The sequence below is a fragment of the Phoenix dactylifera genome, chromosome 16, assembly GCF_009389715.1.
Source record: "Phoenix dactylifera cultivar Barhee BC4 chromosome 16, palm_55x_up_171113_PBpolish2nd_filt_p, whole genome shotgun sequence".
In the NCBI taxonomy this organism is placed as follows: Eukaryota; Viridiplantae; Streptophyta; class Magnoliopsida; order Arecales; family Arecaceae; genus Phoenix; species Phoenix dactylifera.
Window position 1 is genome coordinate 5,048,666 of NC_052407.1, and position 15,563 is coordinate 5,064,228.

Consider the following 15,563-nt stretch of genomic DNA (forward strand, 5'->3'; position numbering starts at 1 on the left):
TAGATGATTATAGTCATTTCTCCTGGTATTATCGATTGAAAAATTATTCTGATATTTATCATATCTTTCGTATTTTTCGATTGCATGTTAAAAATATTTTACAATATAAAATTAAAATTTTCCAAATTGACTGTGCTCGTGAGTTTCAGTTGTGACTGTTTCAATAAGAATTGAATGATCATGGAATTGGTATCGTTTTTCATGCCTGCACACAGGGGCGGCCCAATGCATTTGGGGGCCTAAGGCAAACTCACTAAGAAGGGGCCTTTATTTATTTTTTTTTTGAAATGATGAAAGAATTTTTGAAGACTTTCTCTTGTTGACAGGAATCTATGCTTAGTTACGTATCACAGATTCTTTTTTTTAAACCTTGTTTACTATGTTTCAATCTTGAATAAGAATTAGTATATCTTTACACCCTTACGGGTTCATTACCGTATTTGCTCATTGTGTGCAAACAATATCACACTGTTTTCATCTCATCTCAGCTCACTGCTTGGTATCCTAGTTTATCCAGTGATCCACTATCAAAATTAGTCTAAGAGAGAGCCAATACCTTCTTCCTTGCTTCAGCTCATATCCTAAGCTCAGTATTGAATATTTTTTCTCTAACCTGTTTGAGTTTGGAAACATCCAACAATGCCAGCGTCCGCCAATTCTCATGATCGTACTACTTAAAATGTCTAATCCAAGGCCCCACATAGCATATGTGCTTGAGACTCTACAATTGCCCCAGCATGGAACTGATAGTCTGTGTTACCTTTCATGATCGAACTGCAACCACACATTTTTTGTATTCCATTTTCCACCATTCTCCTCCTTATCCTCTCTGCTTCTTCCCATTTTTCTGAAGCAGCATAAATATTCGATAGCACTACATATTGTGCATCATTAGTGGATCCAGCACTAGAATTCATGGTTCCAATCTCATTCCTCTCAAGCATTTCATCGAATGACTTACGAGCAACAGCGGGCTGATGACATTTACAGTACACAGAGACAAATGTGGCAGTCATTGTGTTGATACCAATAAGCATAGACAGGCAAATCAAAAAATATATTGTTGTATGCAGTTACAAGATTCATATTCATATGTTGTTACAAGACATACACAACCTAAAGACATATAGTTGCATATAGTGGGTGAATAGGTGTCAGATCAAATTTGTTGGACTTGTGACAGGGGACTACCAAATGGGAAAGACTCAAAAATCATAGAATGAGGTCATCTGACAATCAAAGAAGTAAAAACAGTGCCATCTCGCTGATGCTCAAAATCCATTTGGAATCTAGAAAATGTCTGATTTTTGCAATTGGTTAAACAAAAGATTGAAAAACCCCAAATGTATGACCAGCCTTTAGAATGCTCGCATCGAGAGCAACCGGAAAGAACCATCGGAATCTAAACTGGGGCTCCATGATGAGTTCAGTAACCAGCTGAAAAAAAAAAGAAGGCGAAACCCACCTGAACAGCTAAAAAGAGCTCTAGAAGATTCATCTTCACTTTTTTGTAGTAGTCGTGACCAACAGCCATTAGCAGTCGGCTCGTTGGTAAGGCGAGAGCTTCAAGCCCGATTTCTGTTTTTCCACCATTTTTACATTTAAATGCAAGCTATAAATGAGAAAGTGACGGAAAAAAACACTAAAAAAAAACCATTTCCCCCCTGCAATTTTTCTTGTATAAATTGCAAATTATCAACAGGAAACCAGGTAAATCTGTTCAAAAAGATAGTATTTTGATACGGTTTTGGCAACAATAGACCCAGAACGGACAACAAACAGCGATAAAACTCAAGTCCAAACTCAAATCTGCCCCTCCGCTTCTCAAAACCTGCAAACACAGGAAACCCAGCACCATCCAAGAAACAAAAATGATCTATACAGCACGATTATTGCCCTCTAAGGCTCTAAATCACATGGATGAGCGAAAAATCCATTTTTGAGGGATTCTGGAAGGAAAGAGGAAGAGGAGGAGGAGAAGAAGGCTCACCCAAAAATCGTAGGCAATGGAGGTGTGATCACTTGACAGCTATTCCTCAGCTCTCAGCTATTCCTCACCTCATCCCAGCCGTAAACGTATCCCAAATCCCTTGTCCCCACTCCACAGCGGCGTGGTTCAGGCTTTTGGGGCGGGGCCTTTTATTGGGCCGGGGCCTTAGGCGACCGCCTAGGGTGCCTAACGGTCGGGCCGGCCCTGCCTGCACACCTCCCAATAAGATGGACCTACAGAGCGCAAACATCGACATATTGTAGAAGTAGGCCTTCTTACTCTTCTTTTCCAATCTAATCTTCCTTCTAAATCTTGGGATATGGCCTTTGAAATTTCTAATTTTCTTATTGATCATTTACCCACATGTGCACTCCATTTTTCTTCACTTTAGAAAAAATTGTTTAATAAAAAGCTAGATTATGATTTTTTTCATATTTTTGGCTCCTTTTGTTTTTCCTATCTTCGTTCCTATAATAAAACTAAATTAGAATATTGTTCTCTTTCATGTGTCTTTTTTAGTTATCCTATAGGTTTTCATAGGTACCGATGCTATCATCCCTTTTTAGGATGTATTTTCATATCTTGTGATTTTATCTTTGATAAGACTGTTTTCTTATGCACAAAACTTTTCTAGTGATACTCCCAAGTCAACCAGTAGCTCTCCTGATGCCTCTTTTTTACCATGGCTTACACCTAAGCTGAATGATCTGTTAACATCAACCCATATTGATTCACCCATATCTTCAGCCCCAAGTCCTCAAACTCAGCCCAGTTCTTTACAAACACATGACAATGATCCAACCACAACATGTGACCAACGTTTTATAGCCACTACTTAACTTGTTGCTCCTAAACCGGTGACTTCTTCTCATATTAGTGGTCATCATATAGTCACATGCTCCAAGGATGGCATGCTAAAGCCACGTCGTTTTAGCACAACATATTCCTTGGCATTTGGAGCTTCCACTATCCTTGCCAAGCCCACCTACTTCACTCAAGCTCAACATGATCCTCAATGGCGCGAAGCGATGGCAGATAAGTACAATACCTTACTCTATAGTGGTATCTTGCTTTTAGTTCCACCCTCTCCTTTACAACATGTAATCGACTACAAATGGGTATTCAAAATCAAAAGGCGATCTAATGGCTCCATCGAGCACTATAAATCCTGTCCGATTGCTAAAAGCTTCAGTTAACAAGATGGTGTTGATTATGATTTGATGTTCAACCCACTTATCAAGCTTTTCACAATTTGCAATGTTCTTTCTCTTGTAGTTTCTGAAGGTTAGCCCATTCGGCAATTGGATGTCAAAAATATACTCCTCCAGGGATACCTCACTGAGAATGTTTTTATGAAACAACCTCTTGGTTTTACTGATCTGGACCATCCCACTTATGTTTGCAAGCTATAATATTCTCTTTATAGTCTTAAATAGGTGCCACGTGCTTGATTTCGGTGGTTGAGCTCTTCCTTACTTACTCTTAGTTTTTTTGGGTCTAAAGTTGATGTCTCACTTTTTATCAGGCGCACCAAAGAATATGTGGTGCTTCTTCTAGTTTATATTGATGATTGGATGACCTTATTATTTTTTTACAAACTGAATTCGCCATGAAGGATCTAGTCCTTCTTCACTACTTTTTGGGCATTGAGGCTAAGACTATTACTTCTGGACTTCATCTGACCCATTGAAAGTATATTTCTGATCTTTTTCTCAAAACCAATATAGATGGTTATAAACCTGTCTCGACATCTATATCTACCGCGTTCCAATTATCTCATTCTGATGGTTTGCCACTTTCTGATCCAACTCAATATCAGAGTATAGTAGGTGCACTTTAGTATCTTAAGCTTACACATTCTGACATTACCTTTGCAGTTAACCAAGTATGTTAGTTTATGAATAAGCCCACTTCCATGCACTGGCTTGCAGTCAAATGTATCCTTCGCTACTTGAAGCATACTATCGACTATAGTATTTATTTAACCAAAGGCCCATCCTCTTCTCTTCATGCCTATTTTAATGCCAATTAGGTTGGTGATCCTGATGACTAGCATCTTGTAAGTAGCTTCAATACATTTTTTGGTCATAATCTTATTTCATAGAGTCTAAAAAGCAATACATGTGGCACATTTAAGTATCGAATTCGAATACAAAGGGCTTGCCAATGCTACTATTGAATTAATTTGGATTCCATCTTTACTACAGGACTTGGGTATCTCACTTTCTCAAGCTCCTATACTTTAATATGATAATTTATCTGCCATATATCTTACTGTCAATTCCATATTTCATGCTCGGGCTAAGCATATTAAAATTGATTTTCATTTTATTCGAGGGCGAGTGACTCGTTGTCAGCTTGATGTCCAATTCATCTCCTCCAACTACCAACTTATTGATATATTCACTAAAGAACTTTCCTCCTAACACTTTCAACAGTTGCGTTCCAAGCTCTCAGTGGTACCCTTCTTCACTAGCAGGGAGTATTGATAATATCTTCATCCTAGCTCCATATCAAGCCATATATCAATGATCCATGATTCTAGAAATTTCAAATTTTGAATTTCAAATTTTGAATTCTAAATTTTGAATCTTGAATAGCATAAATTTAGGATTGATCATAGGGATCCATTTGTTAATTATTTCTTTCTATCTTTGTATCATTCTAGTTATAATCTTTTATACACTTTTTAACCATAAATATACATGATGACTACCTCATAAGGTAGGTAGAAAAAGTTTTCCATAATATTTTCTTTCTCACATATTCTTCTTTCCTATAATAGGGATCGAGAACACTATAAAAATTAGCCTTTTGCTTCTCCTTTCCTTCTTATTGACTGATAAAGATAGTGATATGATAAAAGGCTAGCTTGTAGGCTTGGAGATGGGCTAGGTTGGACTATAAGTGTCATATTTCTCTTCCAACTCTCCTATCTTTTTCTCTTTCTCGCTGCTGGCCCCTAGCCATCGTTAGTCTCTAGTTGCCGAATGGGAAAGAGAGATGGAATTGATAAGTGAAACCCTAGCTGGAAAAGGGGAGAAAGGGAAAAAGACTTCATGGCTTTTTTTCCACATCATCCAAGAGGAGGACAGATTAGCAACTTTTAGCAAGTCATGTGATAGCACGTAACCACTCCATCATAGCAGTCAAATAGAATTCAGAGGTAAAGTACGAATTGAAAAAAATTGAAAGTTTGATGATATGATTGCACTAAATTGAAGTTCATGAGGAAATTCAAAAGCCCCCAATAGTTCAGAATTTTTGGCGTGATTACTCCAATATGATAAGTCGCTCATGTGCCCCTTGAAAAAACAAAAAGGAAAAGAAATCACTTGAGATATCTCTGAGTCCACATACTTTTTCGAGGATGACAAGCTCAACATTTTTCCTAAAAAATCCTTTTGATAGACTGCACCATTTCAAAAACTCGAGCTCCTTTAGCAATTCCTCCTCTATACTACATGTGCAGAGCTACTATTTAAGAAAACTCTAGGGATTTGGAAAGTAAAGATAGACATCCGAAGAAAAATCTCCAATTCTCCATACCTTTTGTTTAAAATTTTTTCCAAGATAGTTAACTCCATGAAACATATGATAGAAACCAACCTTATCGATTTTTAATTTATGGGATTTGTGCTCTGAATCTGTATGTGTGGAGTCAGAACATAGAAGTGAAAGTTTCCATACTTTTTATTCCTTAGAGAAATTGCCTTGAATCAATCCCTTCCTCGTAGGAAGGAAAAAAAATCTTTTATACAAGTGCATAGCACCTCCTAATGATTATTTAGGTAAAAAGAATTCCCCAAAAAGTAAATGTAGTATTATCTTGATAGTGATGTGAATGATTGGTAGTTTCCAAAATATTTTGAATGGAAATGTTACAAGATATGAGTGTATAGTTTGATAAGAGATTTGGACTAGCCATACTAATATTATTTCCTCGCTACGAGCTGGAGTAGTGGCCCTATATTGTCCTATCGTAGATTGAAAATGTGGCATTATCATTATCCCGTCACAGGTTTGAAATATGACATTATCATTGCTTCATCAAAGACCGGAAATGTAGCATTATTTTTGCCCCATCATAGGTTGAAAATGTGAGACCTCGTCATTTACTAGAAATGCGCAATTATTTCTTTATTATGGGTTGAAATATGACATTATCATTGCCTCATTATGGGCTTGAAATATGATTATATAAAAACCTTGTCACGGACCGAAATAATTCAAAGATGGAACTACACTTCCTTTGCTTTTGTGGTATAAATCTTAGAATATTTTATTTAGTTGGAATTATGTTTTTGAAGAGATTTGGATAGTGTTGAATTTCTTATTTGAAATGGCTATTTAGTTATATAAGATATGATAATTAATTGAAAACATATTAGGTGGTTAATCTGAGAATTTGATTATTGACATTAGCCAGCATGTGTATTCTATGCTAATAACACTTCACTTTCTTATTTTTCTATTTTTGTGCTTGTACATTGATTTGCTATCAACTTATTATTAATTTAAATTATATTTTTTGTGTGTGTGTGTTTGGTGGGGGGGGAATATTTCTATTTTGTTTTTTTGCTAGAAAAGGGGAATATTTTTATTGAGGAATCATGTTCATACCTTTTCTCTTTCTCTTTTGAAGCCGTAGGATATTTAGCAGTATTTCAAAATTCAGAATGCTTGTGAGAGGAAGAAGCCTTTTAGCTTGAACTTAGATAACTTGAAATTGTATTTTTATATAGTCTTTTTATTATTAAGATATTATATAGGTTTTAAGGTTTTGCATATTCATGGTCAGTAAGTTTTATGGTGTCACATGCCCAGCTGATGTAGCAGGTTTGAAGTATGATAGTCACGAATCCCAAACTAGATTTTGTACGAGCTTTGATATCTATTTTATCCTAATAAAAAAAGAAGAATACCATATGCACTATAACACATGCATTCGTAGACCATTATTTTGCATATATTCAAGGATGAATATTATTATGAGTAATACTATTTTCCTTCATCTGATGAATGATTCTAAAGCTATCTATTAGTTATACAGAAAGTTACTCAAGTGCATGTAACACCTATATGACATTCTTGATTCATCCAACTCATCACATTTTTGCAGTTTTGATTAATACCGCAAGTGACATGTGGCTAGCAAAACATTTTGCATAACTGAATGGGTGACAACTATAGCTTCCTCTCGTCTTTGCCTGCTAATACTTACACCCATAGATTTCTTGGTACATGTACATCCTTCTTACTTTGGGTCCAGGTGAGGTCCAATGATCATTTGAAGGTCCACTGAGTACGGCGACCGTAGGATGATTCGATACATGCTCCTCAATTGTGAGTCCTCATGCCGCTTTTCTCTCCCTCTCCCTGTGTAAGCTTTAATGCTTTCCATCTTCTCGAGCTTCATATCGAGACATCGAGGAGAAGAACTGAGAGAACTCTACATGCAGCTTCCTTATTAATCATCCTTATCTCTAATATGGATGGTGTAGTAGCTATTCGGAATAACATAGAACCCTATTGTATAAAAGGTACACCGTAGTGGATCTGAACTCTTCCAAGAATCATCCTATGGTCATGGTAGTCATGGATCTGATCTAATGACCATCGGACCTAACCCATACCCACTTACTCTTTCAACCTATGCCCAAAACATCTGGCAAATGCATGATGGGTCTACATAGGAAGGTCCACTCTTATTTGGGCCCAACTACGAGAAATTTTGGTACTAGAGAACTCCCTGAGTTCCGCCACCACCCCCTCTTTTCGATTGTGAATGAGAGAGCTTGACTAATGCAATTTCCTTATTAATCATACTTACATGCATTCTTGATACAAATGATGTGGGGGCTATCTAAGATAGTACATCACTCTGTGGTGTAGAAGGTGCACCGCAGATGTTCCAAACCAGGAGCGGCTTAATGCATTTGGAGCCTAAGGCGAACTCACTAATAATAATAATAAATACATTTGGAAATTATTTGGGGGTCTCAATACATTTATAGCTAAGAATTTTAGGCTTGGAGGGGGTGGGGCTTTAGGCGACTGCCTTAGTCGCTTAAAGGTTGAACCGGCTCTGGTTCGAATGTTTTCAAAAATCACCGTGGTCAAGGATATGATCTAATGACCATCTGACAGAACCCAAACCCACTCTCTCTTGCAACCTGTGCCCATTTCTCTTGCAACGGCCCAAAGTCTAAAAACATCCGCAGATGCCTGATGAGTCCGCATAGTAAAGTCGGCTCTTACCATCAATCGGGCAGAACCTGGGAACCGTTAGGCAGGCGAAACAGTGCTTCGCACGGAAATTTTATGCGGACCGCCGTTCCTTGAATTCCGCCTTTTGCCCTCGCTTTAAATTTTGTCCACGCACCGCTCCAACGGCTAGTTCGGGCCACGGCAACCGCGTGTCAGATTTTAAAAAGAAATCCAAATCGGTCGAATGAAAGCCAACAAAACCACACTCCTTCCTGTCCTCGGTAGAGCCCTTCGTTGCGTCTTTTCTCCTTTTCTTGATAGGGTTTTGAAGCACTAGACCTAGAGATCACAGCACCCTTGCGTTTCCCCTCTGCTCCTTTCTCTTTGGATATGGAAAATCTCCGGTTGGATTTGATGGAGGAGTCCGCAGACACTATGGAAGAGGATGAATTCTATGAGGAGATTGAGGCACCGAAGTTTGTTGATTTCACAGCCCCTGATCGTTCTCGGCCGGATGACCGCTCCTGGTTCTGCGTTCGTGTCGGTGAGCACTCATCTGGCGGAATCTCATATTCTTTTCGTTTATTGACTTGAACATTTTAACTGGATTTTTATATATAATCTTTTTCTTCTTCTTCTTTGGTTCCTAGTTCTAAAGATCCGATTTTACTGCATGATTACACGTTTTTAATGGATTTCATGATGTAACATGTGAATATATTTGTGGTTATGTTACTTTTCACAAAATCTCAATTAACCGGGTAATAGTAGTTGGATGTTGAATTGAAGCTACCTTCTTTTTTGTTCGAGTTTTTCTTGATGGTATTTCTTGGAAGAGAAAAAGGGGCTTTACTATAGTCGCAAAATCTATTGTTTTTGAAGGATCTGGCTCAAATGGGATCCCAACCCAAGTTTCTAACGGAGATGTGACCTGCTTCTCTGATTTTTCCTATGTAGGATGTGACCAAAATCACGAGGAAGTAGATCTTGATGCTCTATACAGAAGTTTCGTGCTTCGGGTTTGTGATCTGTTGCTGCGTTCTTTCATCCTCTTATCTTGTTGAATTACATCTGACTTTAGAGCATACCAATGAATTTTTATACAGGTCATGGCAGCAAGGAGCCCAAATGTAGGGCTTCGAAAAGCATTAAATCGACAAGGACCAAGGTAAATACACTAGTCCTATGACTGATGCTCTATTTTCATGTGTCCTTGCTTCTTAGTTAGAATGGTCATTATGATCACAAGGCTATGGAAGGAACTAGATTCAAGAAGGAAAGTTTACTAATAGAGCTTATTTCTTTCAGATCAATGGCAAAATGTCCACATTCCGCACCAGCAAAGTCAGCCAAGGATAAAATAAGTAAATTTAGCACTATCACTTCAATTCCTGAAAAGATGGCAAAAACTAAGCTGAAAGACCATCCAATCTCTACTTTGAGATCAACTCCAAGCAAAACAAAGGCGAAAGTGCAACGCTTTCCAAGCGAAAAGGCGTTGACGACACCAAGGAAGAAAAAATGTTCAACAAACCAAGAGCCACTTCGAAGTGTGAAGTATCAGAAGGCGCCAATTGGAGCACCCAAGAATAGAAGTGTGGCAAAAGCCCTATTTCACTATAGCCCAAAGAAAACAGATGAGACTAGAACCCCTTCAAAGTGCCATGCCCCAGTATCTGAGGTTTGCACTGAGATGAGGCTTAACATTCGCAGTCGAACAAAGAATGTACCGAGCAGGTACCTTTGCAAGCCATCTACTGCAATGAATTCGAAAAGAACTGAAGAAACTGCGAAGAGTTCAAAGAAGAAAGTTGAGGGTTGTTCCCAGATACGCAATTCCCCGGTGCTTCGAGAAGGGATTCAGAGCAACTCTAATGACACAGGAACTGATGGAAGACTAGGTAATCTGAGTATCTTGGCTACTGATGTCGAAGAGCATCTCGCACCTTTAGTGGTTTCCTCTGTTAAAGAGTCTTTGCAATCAGCAACAGCAGATGCTACAACCTCCAGCAAGTCAAAAGCACCACAAAATTCTAAGGATGATTTAGAAAACAAGGTTTCCATGCAGCAAATTTCCATCAGAGCAGCTACCGAGACTCGAGCAGTGGAGAATGCTACTGACCTGGATGACAATAAAGAAAATGCTTCATACAGTGATAGAGCTACTAGGTATTACAGCACTCTATACTGAATGTCTAATGTAAGTAGGTAAATTTTACATCTTCTTTTGTTGTTTATCTCTGTTTTATGAACTGGTGCCAGAGATATAGATTCAAATGCGACAAATTTTGAAAACGAGAACTTGCAGTCGGAGACCTGCAAGAATGCTCCTCATAAGGTATTCTACAACTCAATCTTTTATTCCCCTATTGTTAACCCGATCATGTTGAAAGAAAATATGTGTTTGAAAGTAAGTAAGCCGATTTCGCACATCACATAACCGAAAGAGGTCGGAGTTCGTGTAACTCAGAAAGTGGGACAAAACAAATTGAGGATAGTTCAGTTGTGGTACAGGCAATCCGAGCTCCGATTAAGTCCCTTAAGGAACCTTCTGATCAAGGAGGAAAGCACAAGAGAACTACGAATCCGAAGCCTTTCAGATTTAGAACTGATGTAAGTTCTTCTCAATGTGATGATTTGATTTTAAATCGATATGTGCAATTGAGATAGATTGTAATGACACTTGTTGCATCAGGAAAGAGGGATTCTCAAAGAAGCAAACCTGCAGAGAAGGCAGATTGGAGCTCAGGAAGGAACAACCACCACACTCAGGCATGGAGAAGGATTGCAAGTGTGTTATGTTTTATTCATCAATTTGATACTTTCTTTTTCTAGGAACTGTCATCTTGATTCTGATCTCTGTTAAACTGCAGAAGAATGGGAGGCCTTTCCATGGACTGGTAAAGCAAACTACTTCTGGTGAAGGTGTGCGCAATGCCCAGCCTGTAAGTAAAAGAAGCCATTGATGCACCATCCTTCAGATAGTGAGTTTTAAATCCTTTTATCCTGGAGTCCATGAAAAAAATGCTGAAATTTGATATATTTGTATCTTGAAGAATCTAGCAAAATCTCGCCATAAGTTGCCCATGCAGTTAATCATTAGCAAGGAAAAAACAACGGAAAAATCTAAGAGACAAACTGCCAAGTCTGCGAGGTTCTCCCAACATTCTGCAGAATTAAACTCTTATATGCAGTCAACAACTTGAATCCTCAAGTTCATTTTCATGTATGCAGTGTGACAGCTTCAGGAAAGGTGCCGGCGTCCCATTTAGGAAGGGAGAACAACAAAGTCGGAATTGCCGCCATGAGTATAAAGGCCAAGAGACCTACCACGGTTCCAAAAGGACCAAACTTTCACAGGATCAATCTTCCAAAGGGTTGCACAAAGAAACCTGAGATGGTGATCAATTGACCACGGCGTCTAGTTTTTGTTCATTTGTTCAAGTGAATTCATATGACGTCCGTATTCTTTGTTCATGCATTCTCATTCTTTTTCCCCATGCTGAGAATGAGGATGTTTAAAGGAAATTAGGTGCTGAGGCACAGGATTATATTGTTTTTTGCTAATTAACTTGCGTAGTGAAACCATTCATCCTTGAATCTTGATGGCATCGACCCACAAGAAGGAAATAAAATAAACTTGACAGGGTTAGTTTATTGTGCTAACCTCCTAGCTCATTCATATGATAAAAAATAGTTCTTTGACAGCTTGTCTCGGTGTTTGGCCTTGTCCTGTTCTTGTGAATCTCAAGTTTGGAATATTTCCGTGTGATCTCATTTTTGTGCATCTTTCTTTGTCACGCAAGGGAATGGATTAGGAACCACGTTAGAACAACAGCAAGCATGTACAAAATCCTTCATGCTATTTCCCATTTTGACATCTTAAGTAGATAGAAATAAGAGTAGATGATTAGTATAACTTGACATTGTTTGTTAGTCCCATGCAAGCATCATCTTATTGGGAATTTTTTTCTCCAGGTTGGGTGCATAAAACTTTCAAATTTTCAGTGGGGCAAGCTTAACACAAAGTTCATTTGGTCTAACCTAATAGCATCATAACATTCAGAAAAGCATGTGGACATCAAACTATTGTGGTGAAAATAATGAAAAATCCTCATTTAGGAAAACAATATTTCCTCTATTTCCACAATTTCGTTGGCAAGAGGCATCGTTGGGAGCAGTTCAGGAGCAGTTTAGGCTTGAGTCAGGCGCCGAGGTGAAGATGATCCCGTTTCTAGTGGGAGATGGGCTTCCCAACATTTTGTAGTCCCACTAACCTATGGGCTGAAACAACTTGTTGTGCAGGTCTAGAACTTGTGGCTGCTGTTTCTTGCTTGGTCTCTTTTTGTATGGCTTTTACTGCCCTATTATATTCACCCAATCCAACCTACTATTGTACGAAAAGTTACTGTAACCACGAAATAATTTGATCTATGGACAGCATTGTTGTAGTAAAGGTTGTAATGCCAGAGGAATCATTACTACAAGGCATAGAGGGGGAGGTCATAAGCGCCTATACCGTGAAACCGATTCCCAGGACCTCACCCAAAATAGCTAGCAGAAAGGTATTATTTAGGTTTGTTGATCCTGTATAAGTAGCCAAGATCTACCCAGTGAATAACTGATGCGGGACTAAACACGCGCCCGCATAGGTCCTCACATACTTCCTCCGTTCAAGTCCTGACGTTCTTGTTAGGCTAAGAGTTTAAATCTATTTAAATTTAATTACAAACACCATGATTGGCCTATGGTCAGTCTCAATGAATCCATCACGCCCGTACGGATCCTCACAGTTACTTTCTTTTGCTAAAGATAATTCTATCATCTTACAGAGTATGAATTTTGAGAAAAGTGTGTGCTTTATGGTTTCTCATCCAAATAGAGGTTATTTGTCAAGAATAATATTTTGAGAAATGATGAACCTAGGAAATCAAAGCCTGAAGCATATGTTTTGTTAGTGGCCTCAACACCGGTACTAAATGCAAAAATAAAAGAATCAGATAGAAAAGTATGCTACCACTTGGAATGTGTCAGGAAAAATTTAATTGCCCACGCGGCCCGAAATTTGGCCGCATGCGCGTTTGAAAAAAAGGAAAGGCCAGCGGGCGTTATGGACGCGTTTGAAAATGCATCCGCAAAAGATCATTTTGCCCCCATTAAAAATCCTATATAAATCTCTCTATTTCATCTCTTTTGAAACACGAAAAATTAGAGAAAAATAGTAGAAAAACTCTGAAAAAATTATTCCTCCTCTTAGCCACTTTTAATTTTTGTTTTATATATTTATTCAGTTTATTTTATTTTTTTCATTCCGCTCTTTGCTGGATTTGCAAGTCCGATCGGATTCGCTTTGACTTCTTCCGAGACGTGCCGAAGAAGAAATTGTAGGGTCGTCGTATCTCAGAGGAGGATTGCCGGAAGACCCGTACGTGGGGGCAAATACTTTTTTGGAACAGCGTCTACGCGCTTCGACCTGCATTCAATCAGGCTACTTTCTTCTACCTTTATTTTTAATTTAATATTAGTAGATTTGTAGGATTTGAAATTCTATGATATAAATTTATTAAATGCATAGATTTATATTATGCTAGAATAAATTTATTTTACATTAAAATAGAATTACTTGGATGCCGAATAATATAAATGTACATTATTCTCTTTAAGATTTTTCATTAATTGAATTTATAAATTTATTTGTTTATTTAGATGATATATTGCTAACAATCCAAAGAAGTATTTGATTATTTTTTGTTAGTAATATATAAGTCATTAAATTATTTATTGCAATTGTGGCATATTAGATTTTAATTGCAATAATTATTTTTGCTAGTACATAATTAATAATAAATTATTCTGAAAAGGTAATAATTTGTTTAACCTCCAAGAGATTTATTATACCTCCATTTGGACTCCTCAAGAAGTAATTTCCAGATCTCATTCAAACGAAAAATTTGGAAATTGGTTAATACATAATAATTAATTTATTGAATTGACTTATTAGATCTCAATCAATTATTCTAATAAAGAAATAAATCTTATAATTCATTCAATTGATTTATTAGATCTCAATCAATTATTCTAATAAAGAAATAAATCTTTTAATTCATTGAATTGATATTTTAGATCTTAATTACAATAATTGATTTGCTACAAAATTAATGATCAATTATTCTAATAAGAAAATAAATCAATTCTAATATATATAATTCATTGAATTGATAAATTAGATTTCAATTACAATAATTGTTTTGCTAGCATTAAATTTAGTAATCAATTGTTACTAATTCGGAAAAGTCAAACGGAAAATTCAAAAGTTAGTTAATCCATAATAACAAATTTAAGTTTGCACTTAGGTTATTCTAAAAATTGAATTTGCATGATTTCTAGTAACTATATCTATTAACTAATAGTGTCTAAGAAAATCTTGTCAAAAAGGTATACGTGCCTAAGAAAGGCTGGTACTTAAGTGAGCCTAGTGCTCCACCACCGATCTGGAGCTGATTTGGCTATTAGTTTTTTGAATATATCAATTAGACATTCAAAGTTCAATATAAATATTAGTGCAATCTTTTGGCATAGAATTTTTGCCTTCATTCAGGTTTCTGTCTCTATTCTGTAACCCTAATCCTATGACCTCAAATACTAGTGACCACCTTAGTGCCAAACCTGAAAAATTTGATGGCCATAACTTTAAGAGGTGGTAGAACCAAATGCGGTTCTGGCTTACCATATAGGGTTAATCTCAGCCATAGGTGAAAGCATTACTGAAGTTGATAACGGATCCAACCCAACTACTTCACGATATGCTTAACCTCCTCCAACACTGAACCTTTTGCCTCCACTAGCACACCCTCTAGAATACCTGATGAGATAGACTATCATTGTATTCATAGAATCTTAGGTGCCCTTTCTAAGAGGTTGTATGATATCTATTACACAACCAAAAGTGCCAAAAAAATTCTGGGACACCCTAGAAAGCAAATATGGTCTAAATGATCCTAGGGTGAAGATGCTCAAGGTCTCTGACTTCAACAACTTTAGGATGGTGGACTCAAAGCCCATGAATGACTAAATCCATGATTTTGAAATTCTGATCCACCAGCTTAGGGCTAATGGAACCAATTTGGTTGAACCATTCCAAGTAGCATGTCTGATAGATAAACTACCTAGCTCCTGGTCTGATTTTACTAAGACTCTGAGCCATACCCAAAGAGATCTGACATTCATCCAAGTTTTGAACTTCATGCTAGTAAGCTCAGGAGTACCAGAAAATTTATGGAGGAAGCTCTAGTTTCAACCTATTATATCCTCAATAGGATTCCCTCCAAAAATAATGATCTAACCCTATATGAAGATTACAAAC

At 37.4% G+C, this 15,563-nt stretch overlaps 1 protein-coding gene and 1 long non-coding RNA gene across 11 annotated transcripts; one reads left to right on the forward strand and one right to left on the reverse strand.

Annotated features, from left to right (window-relative positions):
- Nucleotides 1–1,032: 1,032 nt before the first annotated feature.
- LOC113462227 lies at nucleotides 1,033–2,161 on the reverse strand. The gene is made up of 2 exons (XR_005506435.1): nucleotides 1,991–2,161; nucleotides 1,033–1,831 (listed from the first exon to the last, which is right to left on the reverse strand). It is a non-coding gene; the product is annotated as an uncharacterized LOC113462227 (long non-coding RNA).
- Nucleotides 2,162–8,437: 6,276 nt separating this feature from the next.
- LOC103723627 lies at nucleotides 8,438–11,910 on the forward strand. Of its 10 annotated transcripts, none has more exons than XR_005506436.1 (10): nucleotides 8,438–8,744; nucleotides 9,158–9,219; nucleotides 9,307–9,368; nucleotides 9,509–10,369; nucleotides 10,463–10,538; nucleotides 10,704–10,813; nucleotides 10,896–10,991; nucleotides 11,074–11,145; nucleotides 11,257–11,354; nucleotides 11,435–11,910. XR_005506436.1 is itself a non-coding variant. In XM_008814590.4 (10 exons), the coding sequence occupies exons 1-10, from the start codon at nucleotides 8,591–8,593 to the stop codon at nucleotides 11,610–11,612; spliced, it is 1,758 nt and encodes a 585-aa protein (XP_008812812.1). In that variant the 5' UTR covers nucleotides 8,438–8,590; the 3' UTR covers nucleotides 11,613–11,910. The 10 variants fall into 10 exon arrangements, 7 of the variants coding, with proteins under 7 accessions (XP_008812812.1, XP_038970242.1, XP_038970243.1 ...); XR_005506438.1 differs by having other exon boundaries at nucleotides 11,077–11,145; XM_008814590.4 differs by having other exon boundaries at nucleotides 10,715–10,813.
- Nucleotides 11,911–15,563: the final 3,653 nt, after the last annotated feature.